Genomic DNA, 20,893 nt, shown 5'->3' with positions numbered 1-20,893 from the left:
TGGGTCCACTGCGCTGGTCTTCTTCCAGTCTCCAAGCTGTGGAGGACGCACATTCAGCGTCACGTCTGAGGACGACTCGTGACATTTGGACCATGATTAGCAGAACAAAATGCATCACACAGTCTGTTCAAGGCAAAAGGGAGAAATGTGTGTGGACTCACCTTGATTCACCCACCATAATACCTCCGTAATTGTACTTGTACATTTTTTAGTTTAGTGAGAGAACTGCATTTTTTTTAGTATGAATCATTTTTTTATGAACATTTTAGTAAAATTAAAAGGCTTACATTTTTTTCTACAAGTCCCACCCTATGCTCCTTTAATAATCCAGAGTTTAGGGCAGAGTTTGCATGTTCTCCCACAATGTGAGTGTTTCCTCCCACAGTCCAAAAATGCATTTTGGTCGTACGACTGAATGTGTGTGTGACTGTGATGGCTCCTCACACACTGGTTTAATCGCTCCAATAATTTGGTAATGCTTTACTCAAAGTTTTATACATAAAGGCTGACATTAGGCTGTCATTATTATGACATGACACTTGTCATTAGCATTAATAAGGTGTCATTAAGGCTGCCTTTCTTTACCCTAACCTTACGTAACCCCATTAGATTCCTCCACCTAACCCAAAATAACACAATAACAGCCGCCATGACACCGTATTCATGCTAATGACAGATAATGTCAGCTTTATGTGTAAAACTTTAAAGTGTTACTAATAATTACATATTTCTGAAGGATTTTAAGGAGATGTTACAGAAACGTCCTTCTTTGCATTTCTCATGTTTCCAGTGAAACGACTGCATGTCAAATGTGACTTAATGAATGATTCTGCTATACATTGTTCATTTAGTCCTTTTACTTTGACAGGAACAGATCTAATATTTATTTATCTGTCAACAAAGTATAAATAAAGTCAGGTTTGAGTTAGACACTTGTCATTAATTAATGCACTTTGTGTTGGTCCTAGGGGGAAAAAAACAACTAAACTGCATTTTGTTTGTTTGTGTGTTATAATAGTTTTATAGATTATTGTTTTTTTATTTGATTTAAAAGGTTGGTTTGAGGGAGAAAATTATTATTTTTATCTGTTATTGACCAAAGAAGTCGAAAACTGTCAGTTATTAGTTAAGTTTGAAAACAATGTGTCATTATTTATGGATCTTGATGAATTTAAAGAGCCTATTAGAAGGTTTGTAATGTTTTCTGTGTCTGCAGGACAAGTTCCCATCGCTCGTCTCTGTTCCTGGATGCTGCAGGTCAGAGGTCATGACCCTGAATCACCCCCAGATTCCCAGGTAACTACCCCACCCCCCCTTCCCCTCCCCTCCTCACAAAGCTCAGCCAATAGCAGCAGCAGCAGAAGAAGAAATCAACTCTTTCCTTTTGTGTTTCATTCACAGCTTCATGTTGTTCTTCCATTGGACCATAAACGTGTCAGCAGAGGGCGCTGTTTCACCACACATAGACTTACTGACAAAGATCCCAAAAGAAGGTGAGATAGTAAAAAAAAACGTGAGACAGTCTGGCCTTTTCCTTTAGCAGGAAAAAATATCTGGTGCTTTTATTTTGAAAAAAAGGTCATGATTTTGAAGGTCATGAAGTTTAAAAAAAGTAACTTCCATGTTTTAGAAAGAAAGATGATTCCTACAGATGATTATAGGCTACAGCTAGCATTGCTAGCTAATCATGTAGGGAAACTTTTATCACAGCGGGGCCACAAACATGTGATTGTATCTGATCCAAGGGCCACATTATTAAATCATTGTCAATTATCATGTCAGCATTTAGAAATATGACAAATATTACATTAATACAGGAAAGAACAAAGGGTTTGTGTGTTTTAGATTTCATTTTGTTATTGGAATCATTTTTGTGTTGTCATTTTATAATATTTGTGTTTTTAGTCATCTTGTACAACATTTGATTCAATTTCTGTAATTCTCTATTCATTTTTGTCATCCTTTTGTATGTTTTTTGAGTCAATTTTGTATAATTGTGTTGTCATTTTGTTTTTTAATTTTTTTTTCTCTATTTTTTGTTATCTTTTTATGTATTTATGTTGTAATTTTATATATTTTTGTCGTTTCAAGTAATTTTGTGTATTTCTGTTGTCATTTTGTATTTTTTTTCTATTATTTTTGTGTGTTTTCAGTCATCTTGTGCTACATTTGATTGAATTTGTGTAGTTCTGTTTTTGTTTCATGTATTTTTGTATGTTTTTTGGACAAATTTCTGTGTAATTGTGTTTTCATTTTGGTTTTTTATACATTTTTTGTCTAATTTTAGTTGTCTTTTTGCTGCATTTCTTTTTTATATATTTTTGTTGGTTTTTTTAAGTCATTTTGTGTAATTGTGTTGTCATTTTGTAATAATTTCTATTATTTTTGTGTGCTTTGTGCATGTCTAATTCTGTTTTCATTCTATGTATTTCTGTTTTTGAAGTCATTTTTCCAAAACATACAAAAGGACAACCGCACAGTGTTGACATTTAGTTTTTTTTATTCATATTTTGGCTACTTTTAGTTGTGATTTTAGTCATTTTGTGTATTTTTGTTGTCATTTTGTAAATTTCTGTTATTGTTGTGTCATTTTAGTTGTTTTGTACATTTCTGTTGTCCTTTGTGTATATTTGTTTAATTTTATGGTTCTATTTAATGATGATCATTTTGTTTGTTTACTTTAGGGGTCGCTTGTTGCTCATGTCCGTATTAAAACTTCTTTCCAAGGATCTGCAGCATTTAGTTTCTTAAATAATGGAATGGAATGACATAATGGATGAAACCGTGTTGGTTATTAATTAAAGGAAACTGAGGTGTCTGTATTATCCAGCTGTTTACATCTGTAGCATTTCAGAGTGAAAATTAATAGTGAAACAAACGAATATAAAATAAAGTGTTTTTCTTTCCCTCTGCAGCTCTGAAGCTGTTTCCCTCTCAGCCTGTAGGGGGCGCCTCTGAAGCCTTTCACAGCTTGCAAAGGATTCTGGGAACTGAAGCAGCAATGGAGTCGATTATTCGAGCGGTGGGACTTTTCCCAGACAATCAGTCCGAGTGTGAGGCATAAAAAAACACACTTTGCATTTGTATCGACATAAAGAAACACACACACACACACACGTATCCTCTTAGAAATCTTTATTGCAATAGAAAGCGTCTGTGACGAAGCTCGTCAGCCAAAATCTATAAAAATAAATTATTTTAAATACAAAATGCAGGACAGCAGCGCCGCCTTTGTATTCTCTAATAGTTTGTTTTACTCTGTTCTATTTACACAAACGCTGTTATTTATTAGGAGTGGGACTGTCACATGGTGCAGGTGGCTCAGGGCCAATCAGAGGCCAGGATACAAGGAGGTCAAGGATCAAAGGGTGTGAGCGTTAAACTTTACAGTAATCAGATCTTAATCAGCTGATTTTTAAAGGAAATGTAAAATCAAACGTTTCCACAAAGAAAGACAGGAAGAACTTTGATCTAAAACAGTGGTTCTCATCAACCTTTTGGGATTTTAAAAAACCACAAAAACTGGTTAAAAGTTGCAAATTAGAGTGGCCAAAAATGGACAGAAAGAGTGGTAAAAAGTGACAAAAATGAGGGGGGGGGGGGTGTTAAATCATTTAAAATGTAGGAACAAATAGTTTAAACAGGCAAATAATGGACAAGACAAATCGTGAATGTGGTTAAATTGGAAAAAATAAGCAAGAAATATGGTGAAGAGATTAAAAGTGACAATAATGAGTCAATATATGTGACATTAGGTGGAAAAGTGTTGGAAATGGTTTAAAAGTGCCAAAAAATGTCTTGAAAGTGGTAAAAATGTGCAGAAAAGGCATTGAAAAGTGATGTAGAAGTGGCAGAAATGGGAGTAATGTAACAAAAATGTATTAAAAGGAGCAAAAATATAGTAAAAAGTGATGAAAATAGGTTAAAATGTGGCGAGTTTGGTGTAGTTGCAGAAAATTAGTAAAAATAAGCAAAAATGGGCTCAAATTGTTCAAAAAATATTCTTAGTTTCTTGAAGGCATCTGGTGACCCCCTCCCAGTGTCTCACAAACCCAAGGTTGAGAACCCCTGATCTAAAAATAATATCTAATAATATCTGATTTAATAAGATATCATTTGAATAATTAAGTTGTTAATTTATGGGTAAAACATTTTTAATCTCAATGTGAATCAACCAATGACATTGTAATAAACAATTTTAAACATGTTCATTGTTGGGCTTTGAACATCCTGCTCAACCATTTCACTCGACCTCCTCTCTCCGTGATTTCCCATGAGCCTTTGCTGCACCCTCCTTCTGACTGATTAGTGGCTTTGAATCAGTTTAGCCGACGTTCACCCTCCGACCTGAAATGGATTATTTTCAGTTTGACTTGACAAAAAAACAAAAGGAAGCTGTCATGTGACCAGAGGATCTGTGCTCTGATTGGCTCGGAGTGTGAACGTCGTGAACGGGAACTGAAATCAAGTGTTTTCAGGTTTCTTGGAGTGCTGCGTCAGCATTTCAAACCTCCACGAGTGTTATTTTCCAAATATTTGAGGTACTGGAGGTTCGTGACTGGAGAAAAAGATGGAAAACTTACACAAAAAACACTGAACTGTGTCGACAGGAAATGAACAATCAGTGGAGAATTGAAATTAATATTATATTAAAGATTATTTTTCATTATTTCAGATTTTTACTTGTGTGTGGAACTGATGTACAAAATTAGAGACGAAAACCTTCAGTCACATTTTTAAATTTGGGGGGAAAAAAAACGACTAATTAAACTTCACTCAGTTTGTGTCACTGAGAGGAAAAGTTCATCCATCTTTGCATCCAACCGTCGTACCAGGCTCGTCTAAAACGTCCATAACGAGCGCTTCTGTCCTACTGGTACGTTTTAGGCTTTAGGCACATCAACACACACACATCAACACACACACACGCACACCATGACAAGTCACTTATGGCACATAAGAAATAAAATAAATCACACCAACCTCTGACCAGTAAAGTCGCCCACTGTGTTAAACTCCACCCCAGCTTTGTGAAAACATGACTCAGCTTGTAACGCAGTGGTTTCCAACCTTTTTGGATCGTGACCATTTTTATATCACACATTTCTGGAAACCTCAAGATTTTATGTTTTTTAATTTTTTTTTCAGTATTTTTTAAATCAATGACTAGACACTTCAGGCGCCCCTATTTAAATCTCAGATGACTCCACATGGGGTCACGAACCCCAGTGTTGAAAAACTCTCTTTAAACCGACACTTGAATTCCTTTTTGATAAGTCTTTGTTTGGTTTTATTTTGAAGGATTTATTCAAGCAACTATCCACACTTCTGTTTTATTCTCTTTTTTTGTCATTTTTAAATCAGAGGAAAATAAAGTTAATTAAACCCTCGACATTTTTTGTCTAGAATTTAGTATTTTTAGTATTAGAATGTTATAAATAGTTTGTTTTACTGCTCTACAAATACAGAATATCCAGGATAAGTGACAAATACAGTATCTGAGTGCCAGCTCAAATATTGTTTTACAGCATTTTATTTGAACGAGATTTATATTTGATATAGAATACAGTTGTTAAAAACTGTGTGTTTTAATTTGAAAAAGAATAATAATTAAAATGTTTTAATCTGTAATTTTTTTGCACCAATTACTAGATATTTCAGGCGACCCCTGTTGTAACACATTTTAAAAAAAATCACAAAAACCAACGCTTGAATTCCTTTTGGTGAAAATCACTGATTACCAAAAGTCTTTTATTTTGAAGGATTTGTTCATGCAGCTAACTATCTACACTTAAGCTTAATCTTTTACAATACGTAATTAATAACAAAATCAGGGGAAAATGTTGGTAATTAATATGCTTTAAGGCAGTGTTTTTCAACCTTGGGGTCGGTCTAGAAAAAAAAATAATATTTAGGGTAGCTAGAAAATCTTTATGAAAATGGGGTGGCGACCTAAAAAAGGTGCTTTAAGGTCAATATTTATTTTATTCTTTTTCGTTTGCAGTGTTTTTAACGTGTATCCAAACATCAAACCACATTGTGACTCTATCAAAACAAAAGAACTCAAGTTTCTGACCAGTGATATTATTTTTTGACTTACAGTATTTTAAATATAAAATGTAGGATTGTTTGATACAGAAATGATCATGATTTGTCTGTTTTGTGGGGCTGTAAATGAATAATATACTACGTAATGTATCAGATCATGATAAACAAACGTCTGAGCGATGAATATGAAAGTTTGTACGAGTTCACAGAGCTGAGGTGGAATATTTAACTCGTTCCCAGTTGGACACCAAACGATCCGTTCACCCATCGTGTGTGACATCATTACTGGTACATGTTTAAGTAAACTGTTTGTTTTTAAATAAAGCTAAATATTTATTCTTCATAAGTGTTAATAAGTTGAATTAACAGGAGCTGCTTTTACACACAGACAGGTTTGTCCTTCAGTCTCTTTTAATGTTTTTCCTGAATTAGTAACAAGCAGTAAAAAAAAAAGTGGGTTTTAAAGCAGCATCCTGTTTGAACTAAAAATAATTTTTTCAAAATAAAACGTCTGTTTGCAGGCAGGTAACATCAGGCAGCAGCTGAACCTATTTCCATGAAGTTTTGCAGGTCAAAAAGGAAAGTGATGCGTATTATTTTGAAGGAGTGAATGTGAGACTCTTAGTCATTACACAGTGTGTAGTTATTGTTAGGGATGCACAGATACCGCATTAATATACTAGTACGTACTCATTAAAGTTCATTAATACTATTACGTGCACTCGCTTTGAATGGTGACGTCATTTCTGTTGTATGTTTTCTGATTGGCCACTAGAGGGAGACAAGGTTGGATTTATAGTTTATTTAATTAAAAAGTGAAAACTTTGCAATATTGTTTGAAATCGTTTCTTTTCCACTTTAAATGTCAGTTTTACAGTAAATATTTTTATTAAATATATCAACAGTTGTCGTTGGAAGGAAAGGTAATAAAACCTGTCTTCTAATTTATTTACTTTTTCCTGATAGTTTTAGTGTGTGATAAAAGTATCAGTACTCAGATTCAAGAATTGGTTTTGGAGGAGAAAAAGTGATATTGGTGCATCCCTAGTTATCAAGTTAGGAAAGCTGGAGCTGGTTGGACTGGTTTGGTCCCAGTCAGTGTTTCAAAGGACTACCTTCAAATTAAAAGTCCCTCATATTTCAGTCTTGGAGTGGAGTTATATTGATCTGTTATTGATTAATTGATGGTTTGAACATTTTGGCGTATAATTTAGAGACAGAGACATAGGTTTCGCCGACAAAATAAAATGCGTATAGTTTAGTTTAGTTTTATTGTGGTGAACCGATCCTTTAATGTCGCTCATGGAGCAACGATGCGCTCATTTTGACCTTTAACACAGAGACGTGGGCCTAGAACAAAAGCATTATTATGGGATGAAAACAAACTTCAAAACATCACCTGTAGTAGTAGCAGGTTGCCATGGTAACGCCTCAGAGGACACTTTCAGGTAATGACATCATAAGTACAGACCTGCACTGTTCACTCTGGTTACTTTGAGCTCCCGTGAGGTCTTCGGAGGGTCGGAACGTGTTGCCATGACAACAAGATGAAGCCAATCAGGAGATGTAAATGTGAAAACAAAAACGCGAGCGATCAAATAAATACAAGACAAGGTTGTTTTTTTTTTTTTTCTCCTGAAGGGAGGAAAATGTTTGGTTGTCATGGCAACATGGTGCTCCTGACCCGGTAACAGAAATATGCAGAAGTCGTTGCAGCGTCTTCCTGCAGGGGGCGGGGCTTGAAGAGAGCAGCGGCAGCAGCTCAAAGTGCTGCAGTGAAGTTTTCCACGATGTTTCCTCGCTGTTGCCCCAACGACGGGCGTTACCTTCACACGGGGTGAAAGAGCAGCGTGCACTCCTCCCGTTCCGCCGCCGAGAAGATGGCGGGGAGTGTGGGGAGGGCGGCCTTGGGCAGAGTGCCTCCAGTTCTCTGGTAGCAGGATACGATCTTCTGGTCCAAACGCAGCTGACGAGCAACGCTGTCGAAAGGTTTGGGGTCCAAATCCAGGACGGAGACGGAGCAAGAGAACGCTGGGGGCCGCACGACGCTCACACGCCTCGGACTAGAGGAGGAAGAGGAAGAGGAGGGTGAATAAAGGAGAGCTACCTGTACCAGAAATGTATATGACAAAAAATGTTTAATGTATTACCAATAAACAAAATTTATGCACCTTTTTTATTAAAAAAACAACATTAAAAGGGCTTTTTAGAATGATTTTAGATGTTGCGGCATAAACTATGAGAGTCGCCATTTCAGTCACGATACGACACACATCCGTTGATCAACACAGCTTGTTGCTTTAAAGAAATGGTGTGGAGTGGTGTTTAGCTCAGTGGGTTGAGCGCCCGCCCCATAAACGGAGGCTGTAGTTCCTCATCTGCAGCCGGTCCAGGTTCGATTCCCGGCCTGGGACCCTTTGCTGCATGTCATTCCCTGCTCTCTCTGATCCCTTTCCTGTCAAGCAACTGTCATATAAAGGCCACTAGAGCCCAAAAATTCCTTAAAAAAAAAAAAAAAAGAAATGGTGCATTGTGGGAGGTAGAGGTATAACGGTGTGACTAGATTACATTTAAAATCAATGTAAATGATGCGACTTTGCGCGATTCCAGTGACTCAATCTCGCATTCTGAGTCACTCAAAGTTGAAAACTGAACTTTTTAAGCGACTTCCAGTGACGCTGTGTCACGACATCCAATCGATAATTAGTTTCTCCCCACGTCACTGTCTGGCAGATACTAAAACTCTGAAACAGAGTAAATGCGTCCTCGTACTGCATACACAGGTTGTAATATCACCAGGTGTATCATTGTAGCAGTTGTTGGAGCTACTATCTTTACCATTATTCCTGGTTACTGTTTTATTGGGCTTTATTTACCGGCGAGTAGTTCCTACTGCTCTGAAACACATGAAAACCAGTTGTATTTTTATTATTTATTTATTTTTAAATTATTAATTTTTAAAAGGTTACGGCATCCAGATGTAGCCAACGTACTGTATATGTTCATAACAGGAACTATGCACAATAATAAAATAATATTTATAAACTTGTAAATATGCAGTATGGAACTACTCGCCAGTAAATAAAACTCTGGAAAACAATAACCAGGAATAAATATTTGCTCCATGGTAAAGATAGTAGCGCTAACAACTGGTACAATAATAAACTTTGTGATATTACAGCCTGTGCATGTAGAACGGGGCAGAAATGTTTCTGCACTGAGAGGCTTTTCCACTACAGGTACCCTCTAAATACTAATTATGATTTTAAATTCCTTAAACCTTAAATTTAGACTTTCACTTCAAAGTTTATATCAAACAATTTGTCAGAGCTCTTACCCTTCATCATCATCGTCATCGTCCTTTTCCTCAGCACTGGGAACAAGAGTGACCATGATAGAGCAGTCCTTGGCTGTCATGGCAACGCGGTACTGATGAACCTGCAGTCAGAGCGAGAGGCAGGGAGTGAGTTTGTACTGAGTGACATTCTCACTCAAAGATAGAACAGCTTGTTCTCCCAGTTATTGTGATGCTGCTCTGTTGCCATGACAACGTGTACATTGTAACGTTAGGACGAACACAGGGTTTGTTCAGTTAAGACGGAAACAATGCTCTGTTCTGACGTTGGACTAGCGCGACACTAAGGGTGTGCAATCTGACAAAATTAGATCGTTAAGGATTAAAAACATGACGACGATCTGCCAGGTTTAGAAACATTACAGAATTTAATCACACATTTCAGAAAAAAGTCAAAAGTGACACAAAATGTTGATATTGAGCAGCTAGTGATTATTAATTAATCTTTGTGGCATTTTTCTACTGACTGACCCATTATTGTTTTTTTCTCATAAAACTTTATTAAAAAAATTAAATAAATAAAGTTTCTATCGCCAATTTGAGGAAAAAAATTGAGATCTGAATATTGGTCCATATCACCTAATGTAACCAAAACAGTAACAATTTATCTTGAAAAGAATATGATTGTCTAAACTGTGTAAAACAAAGTAAAACGACTAAAATAACATGTCAGCCTTTTTGTTTGATGATAATTGTACGAGGAACCAGTTTGATAAATTACGGTACATACATTTTTAAATGTTTGTTTGAAAAGTACCCTAACTTAAATTCACTTTCATCCCTTTTTTACATTTTGAAGTAGGTGAATTGGTTTGTTTTTACTGGTTAATTAGTTTTATTGATCTGAATGAAAAAAAGATGATTTTACAAAGAAAAATCGTGATATGAGTTTTTTTTCCATATCGCCCACCCCTAAGCGACACTGAGTGGAATCTAAAAACAACAGAACAACGTTACCTTGGTAACGGCGTGCTCCACGGAGCAGTCGTCGTCCGCCGGGCATTTCTGCAGCTTCTCCAGGAAGTCCTCGTCATACGGCCCGTCAATCTGAAGTCGTGACCTGACGCACACACAGGAAGTAATGTCAGAGATCAGACGGACGGACGGGCATAACCGTGGTTACCACAGGCTGCGGTTTAGTCTAACCTTTCTTTGGGGAAGTCCTGCAGATGCTGCTCCACTCTGCGGTAAAGTGGATAAAGTCCCTCGATGTCCAACATGTCCAACATCTGAGTCTGAAGGATCCGGAACAAAACGCTGTCGCTGGGTAAACCTGGAGAGGCTGGAGAGATAAAGAGAGAGAGAGTTAAACACTAAAACAAAGGTGGGAAACTGGAGGCCCAGGGGCCACGTGCAACCCTCGATCTAATTTTGTTTGGCCTTCAAAGTAAAAGCACAAAAAACTGCGAAAAGATACAGAACAACAAAAATACATGAAATGATTCCAAAACCACAGAAAATGCCAATAAAAAATGGACAAAATAAATCTAAATACACATAAAATGAAAAGACAAAACACTAAAATGTCACTGAATAGAAATATAAAATGGCAACAAAAATACACAAAATGGCAACAAAAATACACAAAATGGCATAAAAAATTACATAAAATGACAAAACATACACTACAGAAAAATATGCTAAATGACAATAAAATGCATTAAAAAATAATAATTACTCCTGAACAATACAAAAATACACAAAATAACTGCAATAAAATTACAGAACATGACTCCAAAAAACATAGATAACACAAAATGACAAAAAAGCAACAATAAACAAAAATGAAAAGAAAAAAAACTAACTAAACCCTTTGTTGTTCCCTGTATTATTGCTCAGACTGGTCATTATTCTAAATATTGACATGAGTGTAATAATGTGATATTATAATCAGTATTATCAGATCACACATTTATGCCCCACTGTGATAAAAGTTGTCCATCTGAGCTAAATTCTAACTTTTTGAATAAATGTGACGACGTTTGTTTATGTGGATCAGTGAAGGTTTGAAATGATCACATTATGATTGATCACTAGTGAACCCACTCTGGTGAAATCAATGATGGTTTCTCACCGTGTCGAACCCTCTCTTTGTTGAAGAGACTGGCTTCACAGAAGCTCCGCCCATCTCCCCTCCTGTCCATCACTTCTCCTCCACCACTGAGCAGAGCGTCCACCAGCACCTACACACACACACACACACACACACACACACACACACACACACACACACACACACACACACACACACACACACACACACACACACACACACACACACACACACACACACACACACACACACACACACACACACACACACACACACACACACACACACACACACACACACACACACACACACACACACACACACACACACACACACACACGACTTATTGTTGTAATTGGCTCTGAATAAATAAAGTTTAATTGAAATAAATGTAGGAGTGACAACGTCTGTACTGCTCAGTTTAGCATAGCATCCTTTTTTTCCCAAACAACCTTACATCCTCACTACTTGTAGAACTCTGCTAGCTGTTACCATCAAACTCTTAAAGGGAAAGTGTACCATAAAAACTAGTACCCTTCTAAATACACATTAACTACAAACAATGAATGTAATGCAAAATAACACTTAATGAATTATTGTTACTTTCCTTAGATGGTGAAAAGGAAAATGAATAAAATAACTTAAAATAAAAATAAATCTGATTTGACATACTGCCCTTTCTTCAAATGAAATGTCCATACAGTAAAAAGTAACTCATTTGCATTAAATGAACTGCTGTGTAAATGCATTTATTATTATTATCAGCAATGTAAACTCTTGTTTTTGGTGATATTTACACCAGTGTTTGTCTGGATTACACCATAAGTATTTACAGGATTCTGACTAAACTTTAATTAAAGACAGACCTTACGCAATGGAAGATTCCATTCATGATCTTTATGAAATCTGACTCAGTTATGTTGGGTTTTTTCCTCAATTACTCCATCAAGCTTCATCCAGACCAGATACTGATTGTGCATTTCATCATGATTTTTCAACAAAAAAATGGAGGTGTGCATTGCCATGAATCTAACGATGCGATACACAATTTGCGTGTCACGATACGATATATCCGGATAGTAAACAGTGTGATATACATCGCAATATTTTGCAATGTCAGTAATTACAAATTTCACCTTTACAAGTACAAAGAGATATGAAACACATTTTTGTAGATGGCAACTAGCTGTAATTCAAGTATCAATGTCAAAAACAAGTGGTAAATTTATCAAACTGTCAAATCACATTTTTTTAATAAAAGTTTAGCTTTTGCTTCTACAACAGATTCTGATTCTGTTAAGTTTATAAGTCCGTGTAAAGCAAAAATAAATGTGTGTTACGAGTTTGTCACACCACAGAAACATGCTTCATTGACCACTGAGCCAAATTTGAAAGATAAAAAAAATTGCCAAGTATATTAGGTCTCAAAATCATGGAAAAACTAGCACTTCTCTCTGCTCTGAAACGCTGGGGTGTGTCAGTTAGAGGCGCTGGAACCACGCCTAAGCACGGGAATGGCACCGCCTCTGTGTACTTTGTTTATGTGTGAAAGACCAAAAAGCTTAGGAAAAATCCAAAAGTGCTCGATCGGGCCAAATGAGGCGTCAGCAGAAAGATCTGCTCCGCCCAAGTCCGAATATGAGCATCTCCCCCAGGTAGAGTCAGAACTGCACCCACTACAGATGAAAAACAATGGGAAATGTGGCACCAGGGAACACGTTTTATTCCCCCCACCCCCGAGTCAGAATATGTGTTTGTTTTCTGCTTGGGGCCGAATATCACCAAATTTATATTTTCTTATACCCTTAGTGTCCATACATTGTGACCTACTGTATGGTTATTAAAGTGTGAATGATCCTGGAACCACAATCAGGATGATTGATCCAGATAGCTAAGAGGAGAAGATTGTGATTGTGTTTCCACGTGTTGAGTGTTTGATATTAATGGAGGGTTTGGATCCTCTGGGCTCAGTAAACAGTTTTGACAATGTGTTTTAAACCTACGTTTGTCTGTTAGAATGTTTATGGCGCGCTGCTTTACCTGGATGAAGTCGTTGAGAACAGCTTTGCTCGTCATGTGACTGTTGATCCGCTTGTTTCCGTTCATGAAGTATGGTCTGAGATGATGTAACAGCAGGTTCAGGTCTGGAGAGTCGTCGCTGCCCTCCTTACTGCTGTAGATGCACTGACCGCCCTGAACACACACACACACATGCATACTGTATACACTGCTGCTGACTATGCAAAACCTTTGAGATCATTTTCCAAAAGTTTTCCAAAGTTTGAAGCTTCGAAGTTGGAATTTGTGACACTGAAGACATTTGAGGATAAATGTATATAAACCATCGTAAAGCTCTACTAGTATCACATTAGGAATACATGTATTTAACTGGTTTACTAGTTAGACGTGTCACTAGTAGACTTAATGTTCACTAGTACTACTAGTAAGCCTTATATGCTAATAAGGGGGCAGGGAAAAGCAAATTCAAGCTTTCCATTGGCTTTAGAAAACATTCCAACCAATCAGGGGGCTGGATTTGGTTTTAATCCCTCCTACTTTATTTGCATTGGGTCTACTAGTACCACTAGTGAATTTTTACATTGTACTTTCCCTGCATGCCCCTGTGTTCCCATACCTGTAAGCTGCTGGAACTGTGAATTTCTCTTGGAGATGAATAAAGTATCTATCTTATCTCTTATCTTAGTGTATCTTTAGGCTTTACTGGTTCTACAAGTAGACTAAAAACAGTCTACTAGTAACAAAAGTTTTGTTCTCCTAGTAAATGTTTTTGTTGTACTAGTTGGTGAGTAGAACTTGCTAGTAAAGCAAAAATGGCTACTAGTAGACAATTATGATCCCAGCGTACAAAATGATCGGATGTTGATAAATCCGGCGGCTGGATTCGTTCGTCATTTCCATGTTAAGCCCTCCTGCTTTGGAGGCCCCGCCCACTGAGGTCAAACAAGAAAAGAAGCTTTTCCAAGATGAAAATCAGCATCCTCAAATCTGAGGTGGAGCAAAACAAAGATGTGCTTTTTGAACGTGTAAAAGCTGGATTTAAAGAAGCTCATATGAGCAGGTGACGTCTGCTCCCCTGTGTGCGCTCAGAACAAGATCCTGGAGACACACAATGATACAACGTTTATCGGCCTCTATTGTACGCATGCTTGAGGAAATAAATAACATGTTAAAAGTAATTAACGTTTGAAATCTTAAAAATGACTATAATTCATCACATTACTGATTAAAAACTACAACGCATTTCTAAAAGTTTAAGGAACTATTTACGTATTATCATTTCCTCCATACAGATTTGTGTTCACAAGGTCAGACCTGACGTGAGATCTAATTGTATTGTGCGATCACGTCAGAATTGTTAAATACTGAAGCTTCCGTGAATTTGGTCGAGCGCATGTCGTACACTCAGATCTGAACGGTTGATAAATAAGGGCCGCTGTGAGCACGAGTAGAGCTAAACTATGTTTTTGATATTCGTGCTCAAACATCTTGTTTTTCTGATAAAATGAGAGTAAACAACGTTACCGGAGCCGCTGTGACACTGAGGTCTGTCACTCAAACTGAACGATGTTAGTGAAGCCATGGCTCACATTCTCACAGTTTAAATTAAATAAGCACTATTTATTTTACACGTTGTGGAGCATGAACATGTAAAGAACTGTGTTTACCCAGCGCTCCAATAGGATATGCTTGACCTGGTGGTAACCTAGCAACCAGGTCTCTATAGGAACAGGACGAGAGACGAGTTATGTTGGATTCCTTTCAGGTGGTTCTGATCTTAATGAAGTCAGTGTCAGGTGTTTACTTTGTGTTTGAGTTTAAGTTTGTTTTGAAACACGTGTAAAGAATCAAAGACTCACTGATGTGTTTGAGTGTTTGTTTAAGGCTTTTATTGATGCTAATTGTGAGCATTAGGTGTTTTTTTAGCTGCCAAGGATCCATTTCTAAGCTTCTACAACCTTAAAGTATCTGCTTGTAATTTATTCATACATGACTTTATGATCCGCCTCTATTCTATAAGCTTAGTTTATTGAGACATGATGTTTTTAATGCATCAGTGGATGTAAAAAAAACATTTCAAAGTCTATAGCATCAGCCGACCATTAAACAGTTTATCTCTTTTTCTAATAATTGCTTTAAGTTATCACAGTGAACATCAAAAGGAGGTGAATTTCATTGTTTTGTTGTACAGGGTGTTGAATTTCCACTAAAATATTGCTTGATTTTGTTGATCTTCTTGACATTTTGTGTAATTTAGAGCATGTTTGTGGGATTGTTCGCAAGAAATTGCTGAATTGTAGAAAAATTGAGAGTTAATTTGACAATTTGCGACTGCAATCGTGTGATATAGATCAATATTGTGGACTTTTATTTGGTAAATTACACAATGATTCATGTTTTATGAGTAATTTTTGTTTTACTCTCTCCTGCATGCAGGTCGATTTAGACGCTCTAAAGGGCCTCGAGTTTGACTCATGAGACTTCAGGAAACTCACCTTGAATATCTTGAAGTTGTTCTGAGGTTCTTCTGTCAGGTGTCTGATTGCGAACTGCATCCTTTGTCTGTTCCTGCAAAGGTGTAAAAAAAAACAAAAAAAACTGAACTTTGTGTTCAGCAGCAGTGAGTCGGTGGCGCTGCTTCGTTATCTGCAGCTGAATCAGACGCAGCAGCAGCAAACGTTAACCTCCTTACCTAAAGATACTCACAGATATAATCATATCCATACTAAGGAACAGAAACCTAAATTAGCCATCTTAACATTAAACATTGAAGATTATTTATGATTTATTTTAGAAAACGGAGCTGATAAAACTCATTGAGAACCACAAACTATTTGTTCTTTAAAAAAATGACGTGCTGTTCTGTTTGGACAAAATGTTCAGTTGCGTGTTCGTTTCCTGACTTAATTCCCACAAACGGACAAAATAAAAACCTAGTCAGCGTTGGTCATCTCATCTGTCAGTGGTCATAAATGTTATGTATGCACAGTGTCTACTTAAACACTCAAAAAACACTCCAAATTAGAATTTATTTTGGCAGACTTCAGAAAAAAACCCATCACAACCACAAAAGTAGGCTCTTTAAATAATGTCAAAAATAATGATCACTAGGAAAATAATGTCACTATTTTTTTTTCTATACACATTAAATATAGATACTTCACAATGTTTTATATATACACTTTATACATATATATGTACATGCACATATATACACACAAATATATATATATGGCCGTTCCTCCTACAGTCCAAGCTGCTCTAAACTCACCCTGAGAACAGGTCCAGAGGACAGTACAGGCTGCGTCTCTTCCACTTCCCGTTGGCCACCTGTGGACAGACAAGCCACACGTTTAAAATAAACTCTCTACATTCACGTTAATGGGGTTGTCTATGGATGGGAATTATGGGAACATTTAAAAATATAAACTTTTCACAAGGGAATTATTAATTAAATGAATTAACCAGAAATTGCGAATAGTTTCAAATAGTACCTGTGCTGTAGCTCTTTGTTTTTTAGCTGCTGCCAACTTGTTTGTAGTTTTATTTCAGCAAGTTTCAGTTTTACAGTTACAGTTGGACACCATTGTAATTGAATACCCTAGTTACATTACAGCAACCAAATTGAACTGTATTAACTAAGTGAATTAATAAAAAATGGCCTGTGTAAAGGCTTTTTCAAATAAAAAAATTATCCTGTGAAATCTGTGACCTGCACAACTCAAAGAATCGGAATCGAGAATCATTTAGAACAGGAATCGGAATCAGAATTGTTAAAATCCAAATGATGTCCAACCCTGGCGATCAGAGCAGATTGATTATAAACTATATGCCATTTTGGAGTGACTGGCAAAATCAACGTTAAATTAAACCAGAGTCCCATGTCACACTCAACGACTGCTGTGAAGTGAGAGAGTTAACCACAATGCTGAGGAGAGCTTTAGTCCCCGGAGCGAAGTTAGACTCCCAGGAGTAAAGAGGAGGTGGGACACACACACACCCACACTTCTGTGTCCACCATCACCCTGAAACGGATAGAAGTGTCCGGTATGAAAGCGAAGTAAACGGGAGAGCATCTCTCCACTCTAGGACTCTCCTGTTTAACAAGCGCACACACATACAAACACACACACACACACACAAACACACATACAGACACTAACAGCAGATGCTGCCCCCACTTTCAGAGCCAGTAGACTGGGGAAGAAGTCTGGAGCTCAGCCGCTTTGCTCCAATCGAGAGACATTTTCACTGTTTGCTCATAGGTTTTCACCTTTGTGCACAAATGTGAGTGAAATAAAGCCGTGTCACGTAAAGCAAACAACTCTTCAGCGGAAATGAAACAATAAAACAATGCAATGGAAGCATCTACAGAACGTTTCATCACGACAATGACGTCATTGATCGGATCAGAAAATTAGGACATAACAGCCGATCACATTAATTGCATAAAATGCAAAATATTGGCTGATCCAATATAGCCGATCAGATCAGTGTAAAGCCTAATTCCAATAAATAATTCCCATGAAAAGTTTCTATTTTTGAATATTCCCAAAATTAAGTTCACGAGGAAATTTAGCAGAAAATGCTACAAGCTAACCTCTGCAACACCCTGAATGTGAGTTTGTCCTTACCTTGTAGTGTTGATGCATGCAGAAGCGACACACTTTGGTCTTAATGTCTTTGCTGACGTGTTTGGAGGACGGTAAGAAGCCACATTTAGGCTGAAGAGACACAAAAACAATCACACACGCTCCTGAGAATCTTAATGCTTAGTGCACGAGACAGGAGTCGTTTTAATGGAAAGGAAGTGGGTTTTGTCACTAAAAATAAAAGATCGATCTCCACCAGCTGCAGGGTGTATGTGTACCTTGATTTCAATGCAAAGTGTAGGAGTGTGTGTTTGTTGGTGGAGAACTGGAGACGTCAGATTGGGCAGACATAGAGCACAGCCACTGTAGATGTCCATCACTTTATCACAGCGCCAGGCTGAAAAACACACACACACACACACACACACACACGCACACGCACGCACACGCACGCACGCACGCACACACGCACACACACACACAAAGAGTAATGCAGTGGTTTTCCAACTTTGACATCTTGACCCCATGTGGGGTCGCCTGAAATGTCTAGTAATAATAAAAGAAAAGAAGATGACTGTTTAAAATTATATTCTTAATTTTTAAATACTGATTTTATTATTTCATTTCTGCATTGATCATTGGTTTTTAATCCCAGCACAATATTTAAACATGTTTCCCACCATAACAGAAACAATCTACAACTAATTACCAAGATTAACATTTTAAAATGTGGATAAAAGTTGTAACTTTGCAGCTTTATAGATTCTTTTCTCTTCATTTCCATGTTTTGTATTCAGTTTCCTGCTGGTTATGTGTTTATGTCACAGCTGAATCGCTAAATAAATCTGTTTTTTTAATAACTGGAGCACAACTAAACACTAACAAAGCCAGGACGACTTTGAACAAAATTATTGAAATTTACATCAACAAATAAAAATCAGATAAAAATACTTGGTTTGAACTAATTTTGTGGTTAAATTCGAGGTCGGGACGTGATGTTAAATCAGCCAATCAGAGCTGATCTTAATGTGAACATGTGACTGGGTGGATCTCCACTAGTAACAGGATGAATACAGTGGTTAGTAAACCAAGTTAATCCTGTACAAATTTATTAAGGGTGTCCTCGAGTATCTGATTACATCAGCCTGCATCTAAAACACACAATAGATAATAGCTTTTATTCAATTTAATGAGTTAGTTTTAGGCTATTCCTTATATTTGATCCAATTAAAGAATATTATTTTGTTTAAGGTTCAAATTTGTTGTCCTGACTCCTGATATGACTTTTTCACTTCCGATACGATACCGATATTGCTGCCGTGGGATACCGATATTGGTCCGATGCGATACCAGTGCATTAAATACAGAGGTGTTAAGAATACTGATGTATCCTACTCAAGTAGAAGTACTGTTACTAGATTAAAACTGAACTCAAGTACAAATACAAGTATGTCATACATAAAATAAACAAGTAAAAAGTAGCTCAATTAAATAGTATTCAATGTATAAGTTACTAGTTACCCTCATTTATTTGGTAATAGATCGTTGCCACGGTTCCCTTACGTACAGTAAATATCTCATGTAGAAACTTTAAAAGAAAGAGAACAAATCTACCACAATTGGAACTTAATTTATTTTCCACAAAGGAATCTGTATAAAATAAAAGGTTTGTCAAAATGTACAATTCTTTTTGAAAATAAAAGCTTACATTTAATCTGATTGGTCAGCAATGATGTGATGCATTTGATTGTTGTCTGGTCATTTGACTTTTTTTGTAGTTTCACAATTTTAAAACAATAAATCATAATTTACTCAGTAATGGTTGGGTGTAGAAATGTAAAACATACTTAAGAAATGTACTCATAAAAGTACAAGTACCCATAAAAGCAACTCAGTTACAGTAACGTGAGTACTTATAATTTATTATTCTGATTAAATAAGAAATAAGTAGTGGTAGAAATACCTGGTCTCTGTTGTTGAACTTTGATTGACAGCTGTCGGACAAACTCCAGAGGCAGTTTGACGACTTCCTGTGGACAAAATAAAATCAGCTCAGGTTTTGTGTTCATCGTGTGCGAAACGTTTAAAAAAAACATGAGAGAAAAATAAATGACTTTAGCACTTCTTTACAGAAACAATCAATGTCCTGTTTAAACAGGAAACCATGTGACCAGTTCAGTTACCCTTCAGACTTAAAACACAGGAACTCATTGTTTGTGATCATTTCTTCTATAAATTGATCCAGTGATAAACAGTGATCTAAGGAGGACGTATTCACCCCGCTGTGGATGAACTTGTCTCCCAGTAGACTGCTCATCACGTTGGAACTGAAGTCCACGGTGTTCTGGATCTGCCTGTAGGCCTGCTCCACCGTCTGAGGACGACACACACACACACACACACACGGAAAACATCAGTCACACACACACACATACGAGTTCTCAACCCCATTATGGGTCACAAGATACTGGGAGAGGGTCGCCAGATGTCTTCAAGAAACTAAGAATATTTTTTTTAACAATTTTGACCATTTTTCTGCAACTACACCAAACGTGCCATATTTTAACCTGTTTTCATCACTTTTTCTTATATTTTTGCTCCTTTTAATGTATTTTTGTTACATTACTCCCATTTCTGCCACTTCTCCATCAAAGTTCAAAGCCTTCTCTGTGCATTTTTTCCACTTTCAAGACATTTTCGACACTAATAAACTCTTTCCACCATGTTTCCCACCTAATGTCACGTACGTTTTACCATATTTCATGCTTATTTTTGCCAATTTAACCACATTCATGATTTGTCATGCCCATTATTTGCCCAATTGTT

The 20,893-nt window shown here is 36.9% G+C and overlaps 2 protein-coding genes across 3 annotated transcripts in view; one reads left to right on the top strand and one right to left on the bottom strand.

Moving 5' to 3' along the window:
• Nucleotides 1–3,210, top strand: part of cenpp (centromere protein P) — a 91,559-nt gene extending 88,349 nt beyond the window's left edge. For both annotated transcript variants that reach the window (XM_028446190.1, XM_028446191.1), the window contains exons 7-9: nt 1,217–1,296; nt 1,402–1,493; nt 2,916–3,210. In XM_028446190.1, the coding sequence (XP_028301991.1) occupies nt 1,217–1,296; nt 1,402–1,493; nt 2,916–3,064 (321 nt within the window). In that variant the 3' untranslated portion in view covers nt 3,065–3,210. The remainder of the gene's footprint in view (nt 1–1,216; nt 1,297–1,401; nt 1,494–2,915) is intronic.
• Nucleotides 3,211–5,126: 1,916 nt separating this feature from the next.
• The window catches only part of ippk (inositol 1,3,4,5,6-pentakisphosphate 2-kinase), a 30,009-nt gene continuing 14,242 nt past the window's right edge, over nt 5,127–20,893 (bottom strand). The window contains exons 3-14 of the mRNA XM_028446261.1: nt 20,346–20,441; nt 20,031–20,097; nt 18,346–18,464; nt 18,110–18,199; nt 16,747–16,805; nt 15,971–16,043; nt 13,497–13,649; nt 11,478–11,586; nt 10,550–10,685; nt 10,361–10,463; nt 9,386–9,486; nt 5,127–8,111 (exon numbers count right to left, since the gene is read on the bottom strand). Coding sequence (XP_028302062.1) covers nt 7,877–8,111; nt 9,386–9,486; nt 10,361–10,463; nt 10,550–10,685; nt 11,478–11,586; nt 13,497–13,649; nt 15,971–16,043; nt 16,747–16,805; nt 18,110–18,199; nt 18,346–18,464; nt 20,031–20,097; nt 20,346–20,441 — 1,341 coding nt within the window. The 3' untranslated portion in view covers nt 5,127–7,876. The remainder of the gene's footprint in view (nt 8,112–9,385; nt 9,487–10,360; nt 10,464–10,549; nt 10,686–11,477; nt 11,587–13,496; nt 13,650–15,970; nt 16,044–16,746; nt 16,806–18,109; nt 18,200–18,345; nt 18,465–20,030; nt 20,098–20,345; nt 20,442–20,893) is intronic.

Source organism: Gouania willdenowi, chromosome 5 (assembly GCF_900634775.1).
Source record: "Gouania willdenowi chromosome 5, fGouWil2.1, whole genome shotgun sequence".
In the NCBI taxonomy this organism is placed as follows: Eukaryota; Metazoa; Chordata; class Actinopteri; order Blenniiformes; family Gobiesocidae; genus Gouania; species Gouania willdenowi.
This window is presented reverse-complemented; position numbering and strand designations above follow the sequence as displayed.